General features: G+C 39.1%; 1 protein-coding gene, 1 non-coding gene and 2 pseudogenes across 7 annotated transcripts in view; 2 read left to right on the plus strand and 2 right to left on the minus strand.

The window, feature by feature from the left end:
- RPRD2 (regulation of nuclear pre-mRNA domain containing 2) overlaps positions 1-15,911 on the minus strand; it is a 93,226-nt gene that overhangs the window by 49,597 nt on the left and 27,718 nt on the right. For all 6 annotated transcript variants that reach the window (XM_065904917.1, XM_065904907.1, XM_065904931.1 and 3 more), the window contains exon 2: positions 1,272-1,401. In XM_065904917.1, coding sequence (XP_065760989.1) covers positions 1,272-1,401 — 130 coding nt within the window. The remainder of the gene's footprint in view (positions 1-1,271; positions 1,402-15,911) is intronic.
- LOC136148651 (protein-L-histidine N-pros-methyltransferase pseudogene) lies at positions 3,702-11,903 on the minus strand (annotated as a pseudogene).
- Positions 6,875-6,956, plus strand: LOC136156573 (U4 spliceosomal RNA; annotated as a pseudogene).
- LOC136156753 (U6 spliceosomal RNA) lies at positions 8,191-8,299 on the plus strand. The gene has a single exon (XR_010661236.1). It is a non-coding gene; the product is annotated as a U6 spliceosomal RNA (small nuclear RNA).

Below are 15,911 nucleotides of genomic sequence, written 5' to 3' on the forward strand. Positions count from 1 at the left end.
TAGCAATCCATGAACTAGGTCATGAAACCTAAGTCTAAGAAACACCAGGTTAAGTTTTCCAGACTACAATGATGTTTAGAGCAGAAACCGTAAGTGGAGATCATTTAGCACACTGCTTTTCTTACTCAAAATTATACTGAATTTATATACATAAAGAGGCAGCACAGAACATAAGCTCTGGGGTCTAGACAGGCTTGGGTAGGAATTCTGCCAAATACCACTACCCCTCTCTGCCCCCCCACAGCTGTGAGAGCTTAGGCAAGCTACGTAATCTTTCTAAGTCAGTTTCCTTCTCCTTAAAATGGGGACAATAGTAGTAGCCACTTTAAATGTTGTTCTCAGGATTAAACAACCTGAAGTACACAAAGCACTATGTATAAGTATCTGGTCAATTATGAATGTTCAATAAATGTAGGTGCTATTACTGTTATTACTTTATGTTCTTCTGACATGTGTATAAATCTTTATTACTTAGTACCTCAAAGTAAGACCACATCTTAACCTTTTGTGATACCAGAGTAGACCATCTCAAGTTTACAATCCAGTGGAAGGGACAAGGAGCATTCCGTTGTGACTGGGTTAATACTAAGAAATGGATCAATAAAACAGAATATTCATATAGTCATACAATCATAACAAGTATATAATTTGAGGAAGTATCTGGCTATTTTCATTTTTCCACATAACTGTTTATCCTTCAATTGTGTATCTATGTGTGTGCTTCTTGCACCAAGCAAACGACTTGCAAATATGCATGAAACACAGGAAAACACTATTAATACAGGACAAGTAAGATCAAATACCAGTGTTCCAGCACTTTGGAAAATGCTGGATACAATTTTGCTAAGAATGGAGTCAATTAATATGGAGTTAGGAGTAAATATTTTCATTTTTCCTAATTACACAGATTTCATGAAGGGGGCAAGATTTCAGAAAGACTAAGAAAAATGGAAATATGTAAAAATCACAAAACAGAAGAAACAGAAAGAAGTACAGTCAGAGAGTATGACCAGGATATATATTCTCCTGGTCAAATAAGGAGAAAAGAAGCAGAGTATAGATAGCAGACAAGTTTTCAAAAAGGGAAGGAAAAGTCTTTAAAAGAAAAATACGCATATTACCAAAAAAGTTATAATGAACAATACAGACAAAATACCCTTGGATCTTCAAGCATGTGCAACTTTTATAATTCTTACTAATGGGTAAGATGGGAAATTAAAATTCTAAATATTTTAAGCTTAGATCCCAAAGAAGAGTGAGAATTTACTTACTTCACTAGAGCAGCTGCTTCAGGAAGTACATCAGCAAAAGACTCACGGAATATGATTGCGTTTTTCCTCTTACAGTTCTGTATGACATCATTGGCAAGGTAAAAGAGATTCAAACGGTGGGGATAGGCAGCTGGAGATGAGAAAAGACAATAAATAAAACCAAATGAGTCAAGTTATACTTACTGAAACTTACTCCAAATACAGACAGACAAACGAACTAACGGATCAATTTACTGCTCCCTGGTGGCTTAGAGGGTAAAGCGTCTGCCTGTAATGTAGGGGATCCCTGGGTTGGGAAGATCCCCTGGAGAAGGAAATAGCAACCCACTCCAGTACTCTTGCCTGGAAAATCCCACGGACAGAGGAGCCTTGTAGGCTACAGTCCATGGGGTCACAGAGAGTCGGACACGACTGAGCGACGACAATGCCTAAAAACCTTGACTGCTTCAGGTTAAGTTTCTGTTCAAAGTGTTCCTTTGAGCAGATTTCCACTTTACTTTGTATTATGTTTGGCACTAAAAAACACATTAACTTTGGAGAAGCTAAAATAAAACAAAACTGTTCTCCCAAACATCTGGGAAGATTAAAAATTGAGTTGAAGTAGTTCAATTTGTTGCAAAAACACCAGGGTTAGTGGAAGGAGTGTGAATCCAACCAGAATGTGACCTTAGACAAACTGCTTAACCTCCTTTCCATTATTATTGTAGACAGACTCTTCACCTTCCCATCTGCTGGAAGAGAGGCTCTGCTGCCACTTTCATCACCAGGTGAATGTCCTGGGAAATAAGGAATTTGAGCCCATAAACATACCTCGGTCAATCTTTTTTTAAAGGTCCAAGGCAAGGCCTAATTTATTTACTATCTAGAACCTTGAGCCAAGCAAACCCAAGTTTCATTATTATCCTGAACAATCTTAATGTCCACATGGATGATTCATCACATTTTCTAGTTTCAACCTTAAATTCAGTGACCCCCAAGAACAACTTCTTCCTACACTTTCAAATCACCCTTTCTGACCACAACCACCCACTTTGTTGTATCTGTCCTTCAATTTCATCAAGGTCTCATCTCTTTATTTTCGCTTAACTCATGTACAGTCTCTTCTAGTACTCAATTCTTCTACCAATTCCACAGTCTTTTTGATCCATTATCTAAACCATTCATATTAAAACCTTCATATGCTTTTCATTCTCCCTACAGTTTATAGCCTATCACATGTATTCAACAAAATCCTAAATCTGGATCAATCCAACTGAATGCCTTTATTGCACCTCTATTTCTGTCCCTGGGTTCTGCTGAAAAAAAATCACACCAACAGTATTGAAACAATTCAGTCTCCTCCTCACTGGGCCTTCCTTCCACGTGTCTTTAATTAGCATCTTCTCTAATTTGGTGTTAGACCTATTTTGAACTTTTACCACTTTCGTGATGCACCCTTACCACATTCTTTCTCACTCTTAGGAGATAAGCCTAATATCCTATTTCACAAAGAAGCAGAAATCATTAGATGGAACTTATGTTCTCTCAAAAAAATGTATCCATGGGGATTTCCCTGGTGGTCCAGTGGCTGGGAGTCTACATTTTCAACGTAGGGGGCACAGGTTTGATCCCTGGTCAGGGAACTACAAGTCCATATGCCATGGGGCTCCGACAAAAAAAAAAAATGTACCCATATTTAAACCAATCCAAATCAACCTACCTGAGTCGGTTAAGATCTTTCAGATTTAGAGATCTGAAAGAGTATTATATAGTCACTGTCTCCACTTTCATTTCTAGTAATTCCGTAATTATAGGAGCTACCTTTTTTCTGTATTTAAAAAATATGTAATCCACTATATGAGGAGCTTTATATAAAATATGCTATCTCATTTAAGCTGCCATCACTCCACTCAAACAGCAGTTACTAAGGTTCCAATAAATTCCAACTTACTAAACCCAAAGGCAAGCTTTTTTTCCCACCTCCAAAAAAAGCTTATTAGCATGATAATTTTCTTTTTCTTGAATAATGATAATTTTCATTTTCTTGAATAATGACAGAATTTCTAAACCTGAAAGAGGATCAGTGGCTATACTTTATAATCAGTATTTGCAACTGGAAAGACAGATTTATTGCCCAGTCTTCATTTTATTACAGACAACCCACATTTACTAGTTCCCTGTGAAGTCATGACTATTGCTTTGGGAATGAGTCCCTACTGCAATTAAGTATAAATAATATCTTCCATAATCGGACTGTGACCTACATAATTGAGTAAAGAGTTGATAACATCCTTGAAGAGTTGGGTTTTTTGTTTTTTAAAAAAACATTCCTTTTACACACTACAAGCCAATAATTAGGATTTTGGCTTTTAAAAATCCTACATGATATTTAGAATGGCAGTCCCTGAAGGTCCTCTTTTCATATAGCTGAACACTCAGACCCTCTTCTGGAGTGTACATTCTTGGGATGGACTCGGAAGACCTCAACATCCACATGTTTACATGGGTTTGAGAACAAAGACAGCATCATTTGGAACACAGTAGTCATTATACATGTCACCTTCACACAGGTATGGCAGTCTGGTGAAAGCTTCAAAAACAAAACCAGCTTTTCTGAAAACTTCAGGCAGACTATTCACTTGTTTTTCCCAATTCTGTCCCTTGATTTCCAAAATTTCCAATAATTTATCCCATTTGCCACCTACGTTATCCATATAGAGATGAAAAGGTAAGACCAAAGAAAGGATGACCCTACCTCTGGTTGGCTCCAAGACACTTCTGATATCTTTTTAACAAAGTCAGAGACTGATCACAATGGTCCAGCAAATTCAAGTAGCTGATGACATCATACTAGAGCCCTGTCTTCTGCCATTCATTTATACCAAGCACTCTGTATTTCTTCTTCTGTAGCTGCCATGTCATAGTTTCAGACAGCTCAGTGGCATAAATTTCTTCAAAATGAGGGCTCATGATTTCTGTGACCTCTCCATCTCCAGCACCTAAATCAGGAAGTCTATGGGCTTTCCAGTCCAGGTTAATATTAAGCAGTCTCTGAAACTGATCTGGCGAAAACACAAACATTGAGCCTCTTCCTAGCAACCCATTGATAAACGGTCTAGACATAAACAGGCTAAAAACAGGTGAAGGAGAGATATAATTGGATAAATAGCCAGCCCGATTTCTCAATGCTATTGTTTAAGGTCTGTGTTCTTTGATCAAGGTAACTCTGAACAAAGACAGCCTGGAGTGACTTGCATAACTTCTCTCTGCTGCACACATGCCACTGGTGGTTCTCCTTCCTTCCGCCCGCAGCCGCCCCGGCCACTCATCATGTTGTTCACTTATAGGGAGCGGGTCAGCGGGTTCCACAGGGTCCACATCCTTCGCACCAGCTACACGGACGCCAGCCTTAGGCACAGTCAGCCCGAGCAGCTTCATCCGGGGCTGCGGCCGCTCGCTCCAATCACCGCAGGGCGAGGAGGACGCGCCGCCGCCTCCAGTTGATGCCGCCGTGGCCGCCCAGGCTCAAGCCATCGCACCCAACTCGCCCATCCAGCCCCTTCAGGGCAGAGGCAGGGGGTCAAGGCGAGTTTTCTCTAAATGCTATTTCTACAGAGAGGTATCATTTCCACCAAACTTTTGGTACACAGAATAATCTAATAAAGCCTCTTTTGGTCTGTCTTAATGGCTCTCTTAGTTCTCCTCTGACGTCTCTAGCTACTCCTCCACATATATACATAGGCAGGCATGTCTAGTTACAGGCAGCTCTACCTGTGATCCTCCTCCTTTAATGCTGATGCTTCCCAAGGTTCTCTCCTGAGCACTCTTGATTCGTCGGTAGCATAGTGTTTTCAGATTTCAGGTTTGAAATCAGTCTGTTCCATTCCTGGCTTTGTCACTTAACAGCTTTAGGGCTTATACATTACCTAACTCTTCTGTATGTTACCTTTTTTCCTTTGAGAAATGACAACTTTATGAGTTGTTAAAAGAATTAAATAATAAAACAATGTATGTAAACCATTTAGAATAGCACTCAGTCAACAGAAAATGGAATGCTATCAGCAGAACGATCCACATTTAACTACTACCACTTGAGTATCAATGACTCCAACATCCATAGATTTCACGTCTGGATTTCTCTTTACCAGTCAACACATACATCTACTTAAACATCTCAGAGGCAACCTGAACCTGATTTCTCAATATTTTATTAATAATCTTCCTCCTCCTCCATCTGTTACTGCTCTTATATTTAGCCCAAATTTCAGCAGTCTTTTCTGGCTCTTCTTTCTCTCTACCTAAACCTTACCCCATTTTGATAAATCTGCAAGTCCAACCAATTTTGTCTCCAATATATGCCAAATTTATTTCCTCTTTTCCTTTTCTTCCTACCACTGTTCTTTGCTGGGTTATCACTTTTGACCTGGACAACTACTGCAATAATCTTTTTTTTTTTAATTTTTTTTTTATTAGTTGGAGGCTAATTACTTCACAACATTTCAGTGGGTTTTGTCATACATTGACATGAATCAGCCATAGAGTTACACGTATTCCCCATCCCAATCCCTGCAATAATCTCTTAACTATTTATCTTGCCTTGGACCTGATCTTCTCAAATTTATTCTATACATTGTTGGCCAAATTCATCTTCTAATATGTAAACATTATCCAATTATTTCTCATATGAAATCTGTCAATGATTTCCAACTGCTTATTAGAAAATGTCCAAACACCTTCAGTTCAGTTGCTCAGTTGTGTCTGACTCTTTTTGATCCCATGGGCTGCAGCATGCCAGGCTTCCCTGTCCATCACCCAACTGCTGGAGCTTACTCAAACTCATGTCCATCAAGGTGGTGATGCCATCCAACCATCTCATCTTCTGTCGTCCCCTTCCCCTCCCACCTTCAATCTTTCCCAGTATCAGGGTCTTTTCCAATGAGTCAGTTCTTTGCAACAGGTAACCAAAGTATTGGAGTTTCAGCTTCAGCATCAGTCCTTCCAATGAATATTCAGGACTGATTTCCTTTAGGATAGATTAAAGGAACCTTTAGGTTGGATCTCCTTGCAGTCCAAGGGACTCTCAAGAGTCCTCTCCAACACCACAGTTCAAAAGCATCGATTCTTCAGTGCTCAGCTTTCTTTACAGTCCAACTCTCACATCATTACATGACTACTGGAAAAACCATAGCTGACTAGACGGACCTTTGTTGGCAAAATAATGTCTCTGCTTTTTAATATGCTCTCTAGGTCAAACGCCTTAGTTTTCACTCATTTTCTGGATTTTTATCTTCTCTTCCAGTCTCATCTCTTCCCCTTCAAAGTTCTACCTTTAATGCATTACTCACAGTCCCCAGAAACACCTCATACAGAATTTTCCTTTTCGATGATAACCTATCCTACATAATCTTCAGTGTTTTCTACTCACCCATAGAAAAAAGCCCCAAATTTTAAATTTAATTCATGTCAGATTCTGACCCCTCTCCACCTCATCTCTACTTTTCCCCAGAACGAATCATCCCAAAGTTTTTTTTTCTTTTTCTTTTTGAGCATGCCCCATGGCCTGATCTAGTTCCCCTAGATCAGGGACTGAACTGAGGCCCTTTGCAATGAAAATAGAAAGTTCAAGCTTTGCGCAGTGGCAGTATCGTAGCCAATGAGGTTTATCCGAGGCGCGATTATTGCTAATTGAAGAAAAAAAAAAAAAGAAAGAAAATAGAAAGTTCTAACCAGGGAATTCCCACCCTCAATTACTACTGGAGAGATTAAGAGACTCAAGGTATAGAGTAATCGAATATAACTAATCTGTGTTACTGAAATGGATACAGGTTTGGACGTCAGCTGTAAACCACATTTCTGGATCAACTGAAGAAACCTGAATGTGGTCTGGGACTAGAGAAAATGAAAATTTAAGGAAATGGAAATAAAGAAATCATCAACCGGGGGGGGGGGGGAACGACAGTAATCACAGATTGATCTCATGTTAGAAAAAAATCAATGAAAGAGATCAGAAAGAACATGGAATTAAGTTTTATAAGTACAGATCTTTACTTTTTTCCCTTTTACCTACCTGTATTCTAATTTTCCATTAATATGATACATTTCTGATCCTTTCATAACTGATTAAGAAGATATAATAATTTCTGTCCAAAAAGTTTACCTGACTGTCTTGAACTAATTTGTATCTCAGCCTGGACCTGTTCTTTGAACTTCAGACTCAGATACCCAAATGCTTACCCAATTCTCTCTTGGATGTTTAATACACAGCTCAGACTCAACATGCAATGTTGTGATTTCTTCTTCTGAATTCTCTCCTCTCCTACAGTCTTCTTCATCTCTGTAAATGGTATTTCTTCTGTGGTGGCTTTTCTCAGCCAAAAATCAAGTCATCTGTGACTCCTCTCTTTCACATTCCATATCCAAACTCAAAATACATATCTCATTAATGCTACTTTTTGAAATATATACAGATTTAGGGGAAGTTACAAATGTGGGAAGGAAGGTTAGAAATAAACCCTGTGGTGCTGGAATTTAATTGGAAGTCTTGGTATGAATTCATAGTTATACACAGAAAACATACAGAGAAAAAATGTATGTGTCTACATATAACTATTTCTTAAATCTCTCCATTGAAAAGGCCTAGAAGTAATAATATCCCAGGTGCCTAATACCAAGATCTTTGTTTCTTAGAGGAACCAGGAGAAATGGCTGATTCCAGGCCAGGAAAGAGAGTATCACTACAAGAGCTCAGAACATCTGATACTAGTAAAGTGCAGAGTGATGTCAGAAGAATACAGGCACTACCTTCAAGAGGTTCCCACTGGCCCAATCTATTGAAAGGATAAACTGTGTCAAAAAAAATACTAGTAAAAGACTATAACCAACTGAATAAAGTAGCAATCCTTGAACACATACTGATGAAAGTAATTAAAGAAATACACCAGTGCTCGCTTCGGCAGCGCATATACTAGAATTGTGAACGATACAGAGAAGAGTAGCAATGGCCCTTGCGCAAGGATGACACGCAAATTCGTGAAGCGTTCCATATTAAAAAAAAAAAAAGAAAAGAAATACACCAGAAGGCAGAAAAGTGAAAGTGAAAGTGAAGTCACTCAGTCATGTCCAACTCTTTGCGATCCCGTGGACTGTAGCCTACCAGGCTCCTCCATCCATGGGATTCTCCAGGCAAGAATACTGGAGTGGGTTTCCATTTCCTTCTCCAGGGGATCTTCCCAACCCAGGGATCGAACTCGGGTCTCCCACATTACAGGCAGATGCTTTACCCTCTGAGCCACGAAGGAAGGGGGAAAGCCCTGCCTTATAATCAAATGCCAACCTATATATGTGTAAGGAATGAAGGAATTAAAAACCAACACCTGGCAAACATCACACCAAAAACTGACTCAAGCAACAATCATGAATGGATGTTAAACCTGGTGAGAGACAGTTTAAAGCAGAATAGGATTACTTGTAAAGTCTCAAACTTCTTGCCCACAAAACTGACAGATTAACATTATGTTCCTCCAAATAGGCATAATGCTCTAAGAACACAGCATCACTTCTGTGGTATTTCTACCCAAAACTGAATAACCTGAGTCTAATTTTTAAAATAATCAGACAAATACCAATTTATGGTTATTTTACAAGTTACTGATCTATAGTCTTAAAAAATTAAAGAGACATGAAAGATAAGGAAAGACCAAAGAACTGCTTCAGACTGAAGAAAAGTAAAGAGACATGACAATTAATTCTAACAAATGGCCCTGGACCTTTAAAGACCATTTCTGGGATAACTGGCAAAATCCAGCTGGGGTCTGTGGATTCCACCATAGTACTGTGTCAATGTTCATTTCCTGATTTTGGTGGTTGTACAGATGTTATGCAGCAACTGTTGCAATGTAGTGAACTGTGTCTTCCCAAAATTCATGTGTCTTCCCGAAATTCATATGTTGAAGTCCCTAACCCCCAATGTTCAACAGTACGTGAACCGTGAACTTCCAGATGTTCAAGCTGGTTTTAGAAAAGGCAGAGGAACCAGAGATCAAATTGCCAACATCTGCTGGATTATCAAAAAAGCAAGAGAGTTCCATAAAATCATCTATTTCTGCTTTAATGACTATGCCAAAGCCTTTGACTGTGTGGATCACAACAAACTGGAAAATTCTGAAAGAAATGGGAATACCAGACCACTTGACCTACCTCTTGAGAAATCTGTATGCAGGTCAGAAAGCAAGTTAGAACTGGACATGGAACAACAGACTGGTTCCAAACAGGGAAAGGAGTATGTCAAGGCTGCATATTGTCATCCTGCTTATTTAACTTATATGCAGAGTACATCATGAGAAACGCTGGGCTGAATGAAGCACAAGCTGGAATCAAGATTGCAGGGAGAAGTATCAATAACCTCAGATATGCAGATGACACCACCCTTATGGCAGAAAGCAAAGAACTAACGAGCCCCTTGATGAAAGTGAAAGAAGAGAGTGAAAAGGTTGGCTTAAAGCTCAACGTTCAGAAAACCAAGATCATGGCATCTGGTCCCATCACTTCATGGCAAGTAGATGGGGAAACAGTGGAAAACAGTGACAGACTTTAATTTTTTGGGCTCCAAAACCACTGCAGATGGTGACTGCAGCCGTAAAATTAAAAGATGCTTTACTCCTTGGTAGAAAAGTTATGACCAACCTAGACAGCATATTAAAAAGCAGAGACATTACTTTGCTAATAAAGGTCTGTCTAGTCAAGTCTATGGTTTTTCCAGTGGTCATGTATGGATGTGAGAGTTGGGCTATAAAGAAAGCCGAGCGCTGAAGAGTTGATGCTTTTGAGCTGTGCTGTTGGAAAAGACTCATGAGAGTCCCTTGGACTGCAAGAAGATCCAACCAGTCCATCCTAAAGGAAATCAGTACTGAATATTCATTGGAAGGACTGATGTTGAAGCTGAAACTCCAAAACTTTGGCCACCTGATGTGAAGAACTGACTCATTTGAAAAGACCCTCATGCTGGGAAAGATCGAAGGTGGGAGGAGAAGGGGACAACAGAGGGTGAGATGGTTGGATGGCATCGCCGACTCAATGGACATGAGTTTGAGTAAATTCTGGGAGTTGGTGATGGACAGGGAGGCCTGGCGTCCCGCAGTCCATGGCGTCCCTAAGAGCCAGACGTGACTGAACTGAACCCCCAATGTGACTGTGTCTGGAGATAAGGTCTATATGGAGGTAACTAAGGCTAAATGAGGACAAAAGGGGCCTTGATAAGAAGACATGAGTGTTCTTATAATAGACCTTGGAGACCTCTCCTTCCTCCCAAACCTTCCTCCACCATATGAAGACACAGTAAGAAGGTGGCCATCTACAAGCCAGAAAGACACCTTTTACCAGAAACTGAACCCTGTCAGACCTTGATCTAGCCTTTCCATCCTCCAGAACTGTGAGAAAAATTTCTGCTGTTTAAGGCACACAGTTTGTGGCAGTTTGTTATAGCAGCCCAAGCTTATTAGTACAACTATATATGGAGAATAGCTGTTTTTATGGACATTGCTTCCCAGGTGGCACTAGTGGTAAAGAACCTCCCTGCCAGTGCAGGCAGGAGACTTAAAGAGACTTGGGTTCAACTCCTGGGTCAGGAAGATCCCTTGGAGGAGGAAATGGCAATCCACTCCAGTATTCTTACCTGAATCCCATGGACAAGGGAACCTAGCGGGCTACAGTCCACGGGGTCGCAAAGAGTCAGACACGACTGAAGCAACTTAGCAGCAGCAGCAGCATGGACACTGAAGTATTAAATAGGGTGTCATGTCTGTAACATACTTTCAAATAGTTCTTAAGTGTGTGTATGTGTACCTGTGTGTATAAAAGAGCAGTAAGAGATTAAAGTAAATATGGTAAAACATTAATTACTAGGGAATCTGGCAAGAGGCACACAAGAGATCTTTGTAGTATACTGCAACTTTAATTTGAATTTAAAAATAACAATTAAAAAAAACAGACTTCAACTACTACTTACTATTGCCTCCTAGTCTGTTATAATAATCTTTTGCTTGAATTACTATATGAGCCTCTTAACTGGTCTCCCTGCTTCTACCTTTGCCTCACTTCAGTCTAGATCCTTTCAGAATATAAATCTGATCTATTACTCTGCTGCTTAAATCACTCCCGTAATGGCTCCCGTCCTTACTCAGGGTAAAGATCAAAGTCCTTACCACGGCTTGTAAGTCCTAAACACCTGGACCTTGCATTCTCTCTCCAATCCCTAGTCCTGGTAACCATTCGCTCCTTTCCAGCTATTCTCGCCACCTTGCAGCTGCAAGACCTACAACACGCCTGGCATACTCCTACTTGGCATCCCACTTCAGGGTCCTTTGAGCTCCCTGCTCCCTCTGCTTGGCAGATTATTCTTTTCCCAGATAATCTCATAGTTTATGCTCTCACTGTTTTTAAATCTTCACCCAAAGGTCACTTTCTCAGTGGCTTTCTGTATTTCCCTGACCAGGAAAACAGCAACATCAAACCACCAATACTACTGTCCTTCCATGTTACCCTCCCCCCTCACAATATACTATAATTTACTTAATTTATTTTTTACCTGTCTTGGCTGTGAGGGTAAGGGCTTTTGTCGGTTTTGTTTAGTGTTGAATTCTCAGCCCCTAGGACCATGCCTAACAGAGTAGGTTTTCAGTAACTATTTCCTGGAAAAGTAAATAAGAAAAAAAGAAAGGAAAATACAAAGAAAAGGAATAAAAAATGCTTACTGTAGTCTTTTCAGTTTGGTTAATAACACCACAAAGTAGCTGGCCTCCGAGTAACTACACAGGGTAGACAAAAACTAGATACCATTAGGTACTGTAATTGGTGCACAATTTTAAGAATCTGTTTTTCTTAGGTATTGATTTTAGAACCCAAGTCCTGAGTAAATGACTTCACTGTACACTGAAAGAACCACATCTAAGCTAAAAAATTCAAACTGGTCTCTTAACAGTTGTAAAGTATCAACTCAGAAATTCTTTGAATAATTTGCCACTCAGGACATTTGTTAAATATCATTATATACACTAACTGACTAACTTCAAACATTCCCTAACTCTAAACAGAAAACTATTCAGTGTCATTAATGATCTGTAAAGAGCAAAAGAAAATTAGAATCTAAATATCCACTAATAGTAGAGCTGACAATCATTAATCAAATATGAAAACCATACAGAAAATAGAAAAATGGTTTACATACTGAAAGTAAACAAAAAAGGTATGTCAACCTTGCCTGATGCTTCCCCTTATTTTCTAAATTTAAGTCCTTCCTGTTAATCCTTTCTTATTACTGCATATTCCTGAATTTAGGATAAGATTGTTTATAACATGCACATTTTATATACTACTACTAAAGAGATTTGCAAAGTACTTCCAGTTAGCTGAATGAAGCCATCAACTGTAAAATAAACACTGATTTCAAACATGTTAAAATGTGAAAAGAATACACATCTTTGAATTGATGAAGTACATAACTTCTAATTCATTTTTTCCTTCCTCACTGTGAGGGAAATTAAAATGGAGGTATCTTGTTCAGGCTTCAGAAGTAGGGGAACAGGCCTCTGACCAACTTCTGACTTTGCCTGAACCCTGCATGGACTACAAGCCTGCCTGCTGGCACACCAATTGTTACCAGCTAGTCAAGTGGCATTTTAGGTAAGAAAAAGAGTGGGTCTTGGAACCTCTTAAGGCCTGAGGGTCATAAGGCGCTGAGGGCCTGGCCAGCCCTGATGATGATACCGGTTTGTGGCCTGGGATTATAAACAGGAGCCCCCAGATCCTTTCCCAATTGAGACTCCAAACTGCTGTTAATGTGGGACTTCCCAGCACTGTTCAAATACGAATGTAGGTAGGCTCAATTTGGTGATGTTTATCCAGGTGGCACTTCTGGTAAAGAACTTGCTGCCAATACAGGAGACCTAAGAGACACAGGTTCAATCCTTGGATTGGGAAGATCACCTGAAGCAATGCACGGCAACCCACTCCAGTATTCTTGCCTGGAGAACCCCGTGGACTGAGGAGCCTGGTAGGCTACTGTCCAAAGGGTTGCAAAGAGTCAGACACGACTGAACAAGTAACACACACATGCTGTTACTTCTATTTTTTTTTCTAATGACTACTGAAATTACATAATCTTCTATTAAAAGTTGCAACTATTTGTTAACGAATTCTTAGAACCTGAAATGAAAAGTAAAACTTTTGGCAAAATACCCATTTCTTCTGCCTCTACCCTACTTCAGTTTCTCATCATTACAACAATAAACTTCTCAATCACTCATCTGTATCTCTAGTTTCAACGCATTCTCCAGACTCCTGGGAATTAATTCCACCAGTATGCTTGTCCCTAGGTACAAAGATATTTTTTGCAGCACTATTTTCAACAAAAGACTGGAAATATTCTAAAATTAATAGGGGCTTCAGTTCAGTTCAGTCGCTCAGTCGTGTCTGACTCTTTGAGACCCCATGGACTGCAGCACATCAGGCTTCCCTGTCCATCACCAACTCCTGGAGCTTACTCAAACTCATGTCCATCGAGGCGGTGATGCCATCCAACCACCTCATCCTCTACTGTCTCCTTCTTCTCCCGCCTTCAATCTTTCCCAGCATCAGGGTCTTTCCCAATGAGTCAGTTCTTCGCATCAGGTGGCCAAAGTATTGGAGTTTCAGCTTCAACATCAGTCCTTCCAATGAATATTCAGGACTGATTTCCTTTAGGATGGACTGGTTGGATCTCTTTGCAGTCCAAGGGACTCTCAAGAGTCTTCTCCAACACCACAGTTCAAAAGCATCAATTCTTCGGTGCTCAGCTTTCTTTATAGTCCAACTCTCACATCCATACATGACTTCTGGAAAAACCGGAGCTTGAGTAGACAGACTTTTGTTAGCAAAGTAATGTCTCTGCTTTTAATATGCTGTCTAGGTTTGTCATAGCTTTTCTTCCAAGGAGCAAGCGTCTTTTAATTTCACTGCTGCAGTCACCATCTGCAGTGATTTTGGAGCCCCCCCAAAAAAAGTCTGTCACTGTTTCCATTGTTTCCCCATCTATTTGCCATGAAGTGATAGGACTGGATACCATGATCTTAGTTTTCTGAATGTTGAGTTTTAAGCCAACTTTTTCACTTTCAGTAATTATGAATAAAGTCACTACAAATATCTCTTAATAATATCTTTTAAATAGCAAAATTTAATAATTTTGATGGAAGTCTAGCTTACAAAAAAATTTTTAAATGGCCTGTGTTGTTTGCGTCCTATCTAAGAAATCTCTGCCTACCCCAAGGTCACCAAGACTTTCTCATATATAAAGGTGAAAAGACCGAAAACTGCAGGATGTTTACTTTCACCCTTCCTCTACAACTAGATGTTCCAGCCAGAGCAGTAAGACAAGAGAAAGGAATAAAAGGCATATAAACTGGAAAGGAGGAAATTAAACTGTCTCCTGTTGCAAACAACAAGATTTGTTCACAAAATAGGTACTAGAACTAGTGAGTGGGTTTTGGTAGAGTTGTAGGATATGCAATAGGTAGGGAAAAAATTTTTTTTAGTAGTATCATTTACAAGAACATGAAAGACAGAATCTAGCAAAATATGATCTGTATGCAGAAAAAAAAAAATACAATACATGGACAAAAGAAATCAAGTAAGACCTAATAAGTGGAGAGAGACACCATATTTATGGGTCAGAAGACTCAATATTGTTAAGATGTCAATTCTCCTCCCATTTAATGTATAGATTCAACATAATCCTAATCAAAATCTCACCATGATTTGTGGAAAAAAACAAACCGATTCTAAAATTTAAATGAAAAGACAAAAGACCTAGAATAGCTAAAATAACTTTGAAAATTTTGCTGGAGGATTCACATTACCCAATTTCAAAATAAGATATAATAATCAAGGCAGTGAGCTTTAGCAAAAGGACAGACACACAGATAAATGGGACCAAACATTTCAGAAGTAGACTTGTCTGGTTAATTGATTTTTGAGAAAAGTACATAGGCAACTGAATAAAGAAAGGACAGTCTCTTCAACAAATAGTACTGGCACAGTTTGACATCCATGTTAAAAAAAAAAAAAACTTGACCCATACCTCATACCATTTGCAAAAATTAACTCAAAATGCATTACAGACCAAAATGTAAAACCTAACTATAAAATTTCTGTAAATTCAATGTCTGCAGGATCTACACTGTTGTTCCTTTTCCATTTCAGGTATAGTAATTTGCATCTTTTCTTTTTTCCCTAGTCTGGCTATAGATTTGTTAATTTCATCAATCATCTCAAAGTAGTTTTAATGGCATTTTAAATGGGAAACAAACTGACAATATACACTTGCAAAGTCAAATCCCTTCAATCTGGCAATTCTCTTGCACATGTGGCCCAGGTATAGATCCAAAAGTATCCATAACAGCACTGCCCATCACAGAAAAGTAACTATAATATAGATTGAATCTTGAATAGTTATGATTTTTTGAACGTAACTAATAGATTATTTTTTAATTTGATGAGATCTGATGCAGCCTGGCAAAGACATCTACTTGGATAGGAAAAACAACCTCTTTTAAAATTTTGAAGATAAAAAATTATATCAAACTAATACTCAACCACAAAACACATGTTAATAAAAGCAAACACACATATGAT

This window comes from Muntiacus reevesi, chromosome 1 (genome assembly GCF_963930625.1).
Source record: "Muntiacus reevesi chromosome 1, mMunRee1.1, whole genome shotgun sequence".
Classification (NCBI taxonomy): Eukaryota; Metazoa; Chordata; class Mammalia; order Artiodactyla; family Cervidae; genus Muntiacus; species Muntiacus reevesi.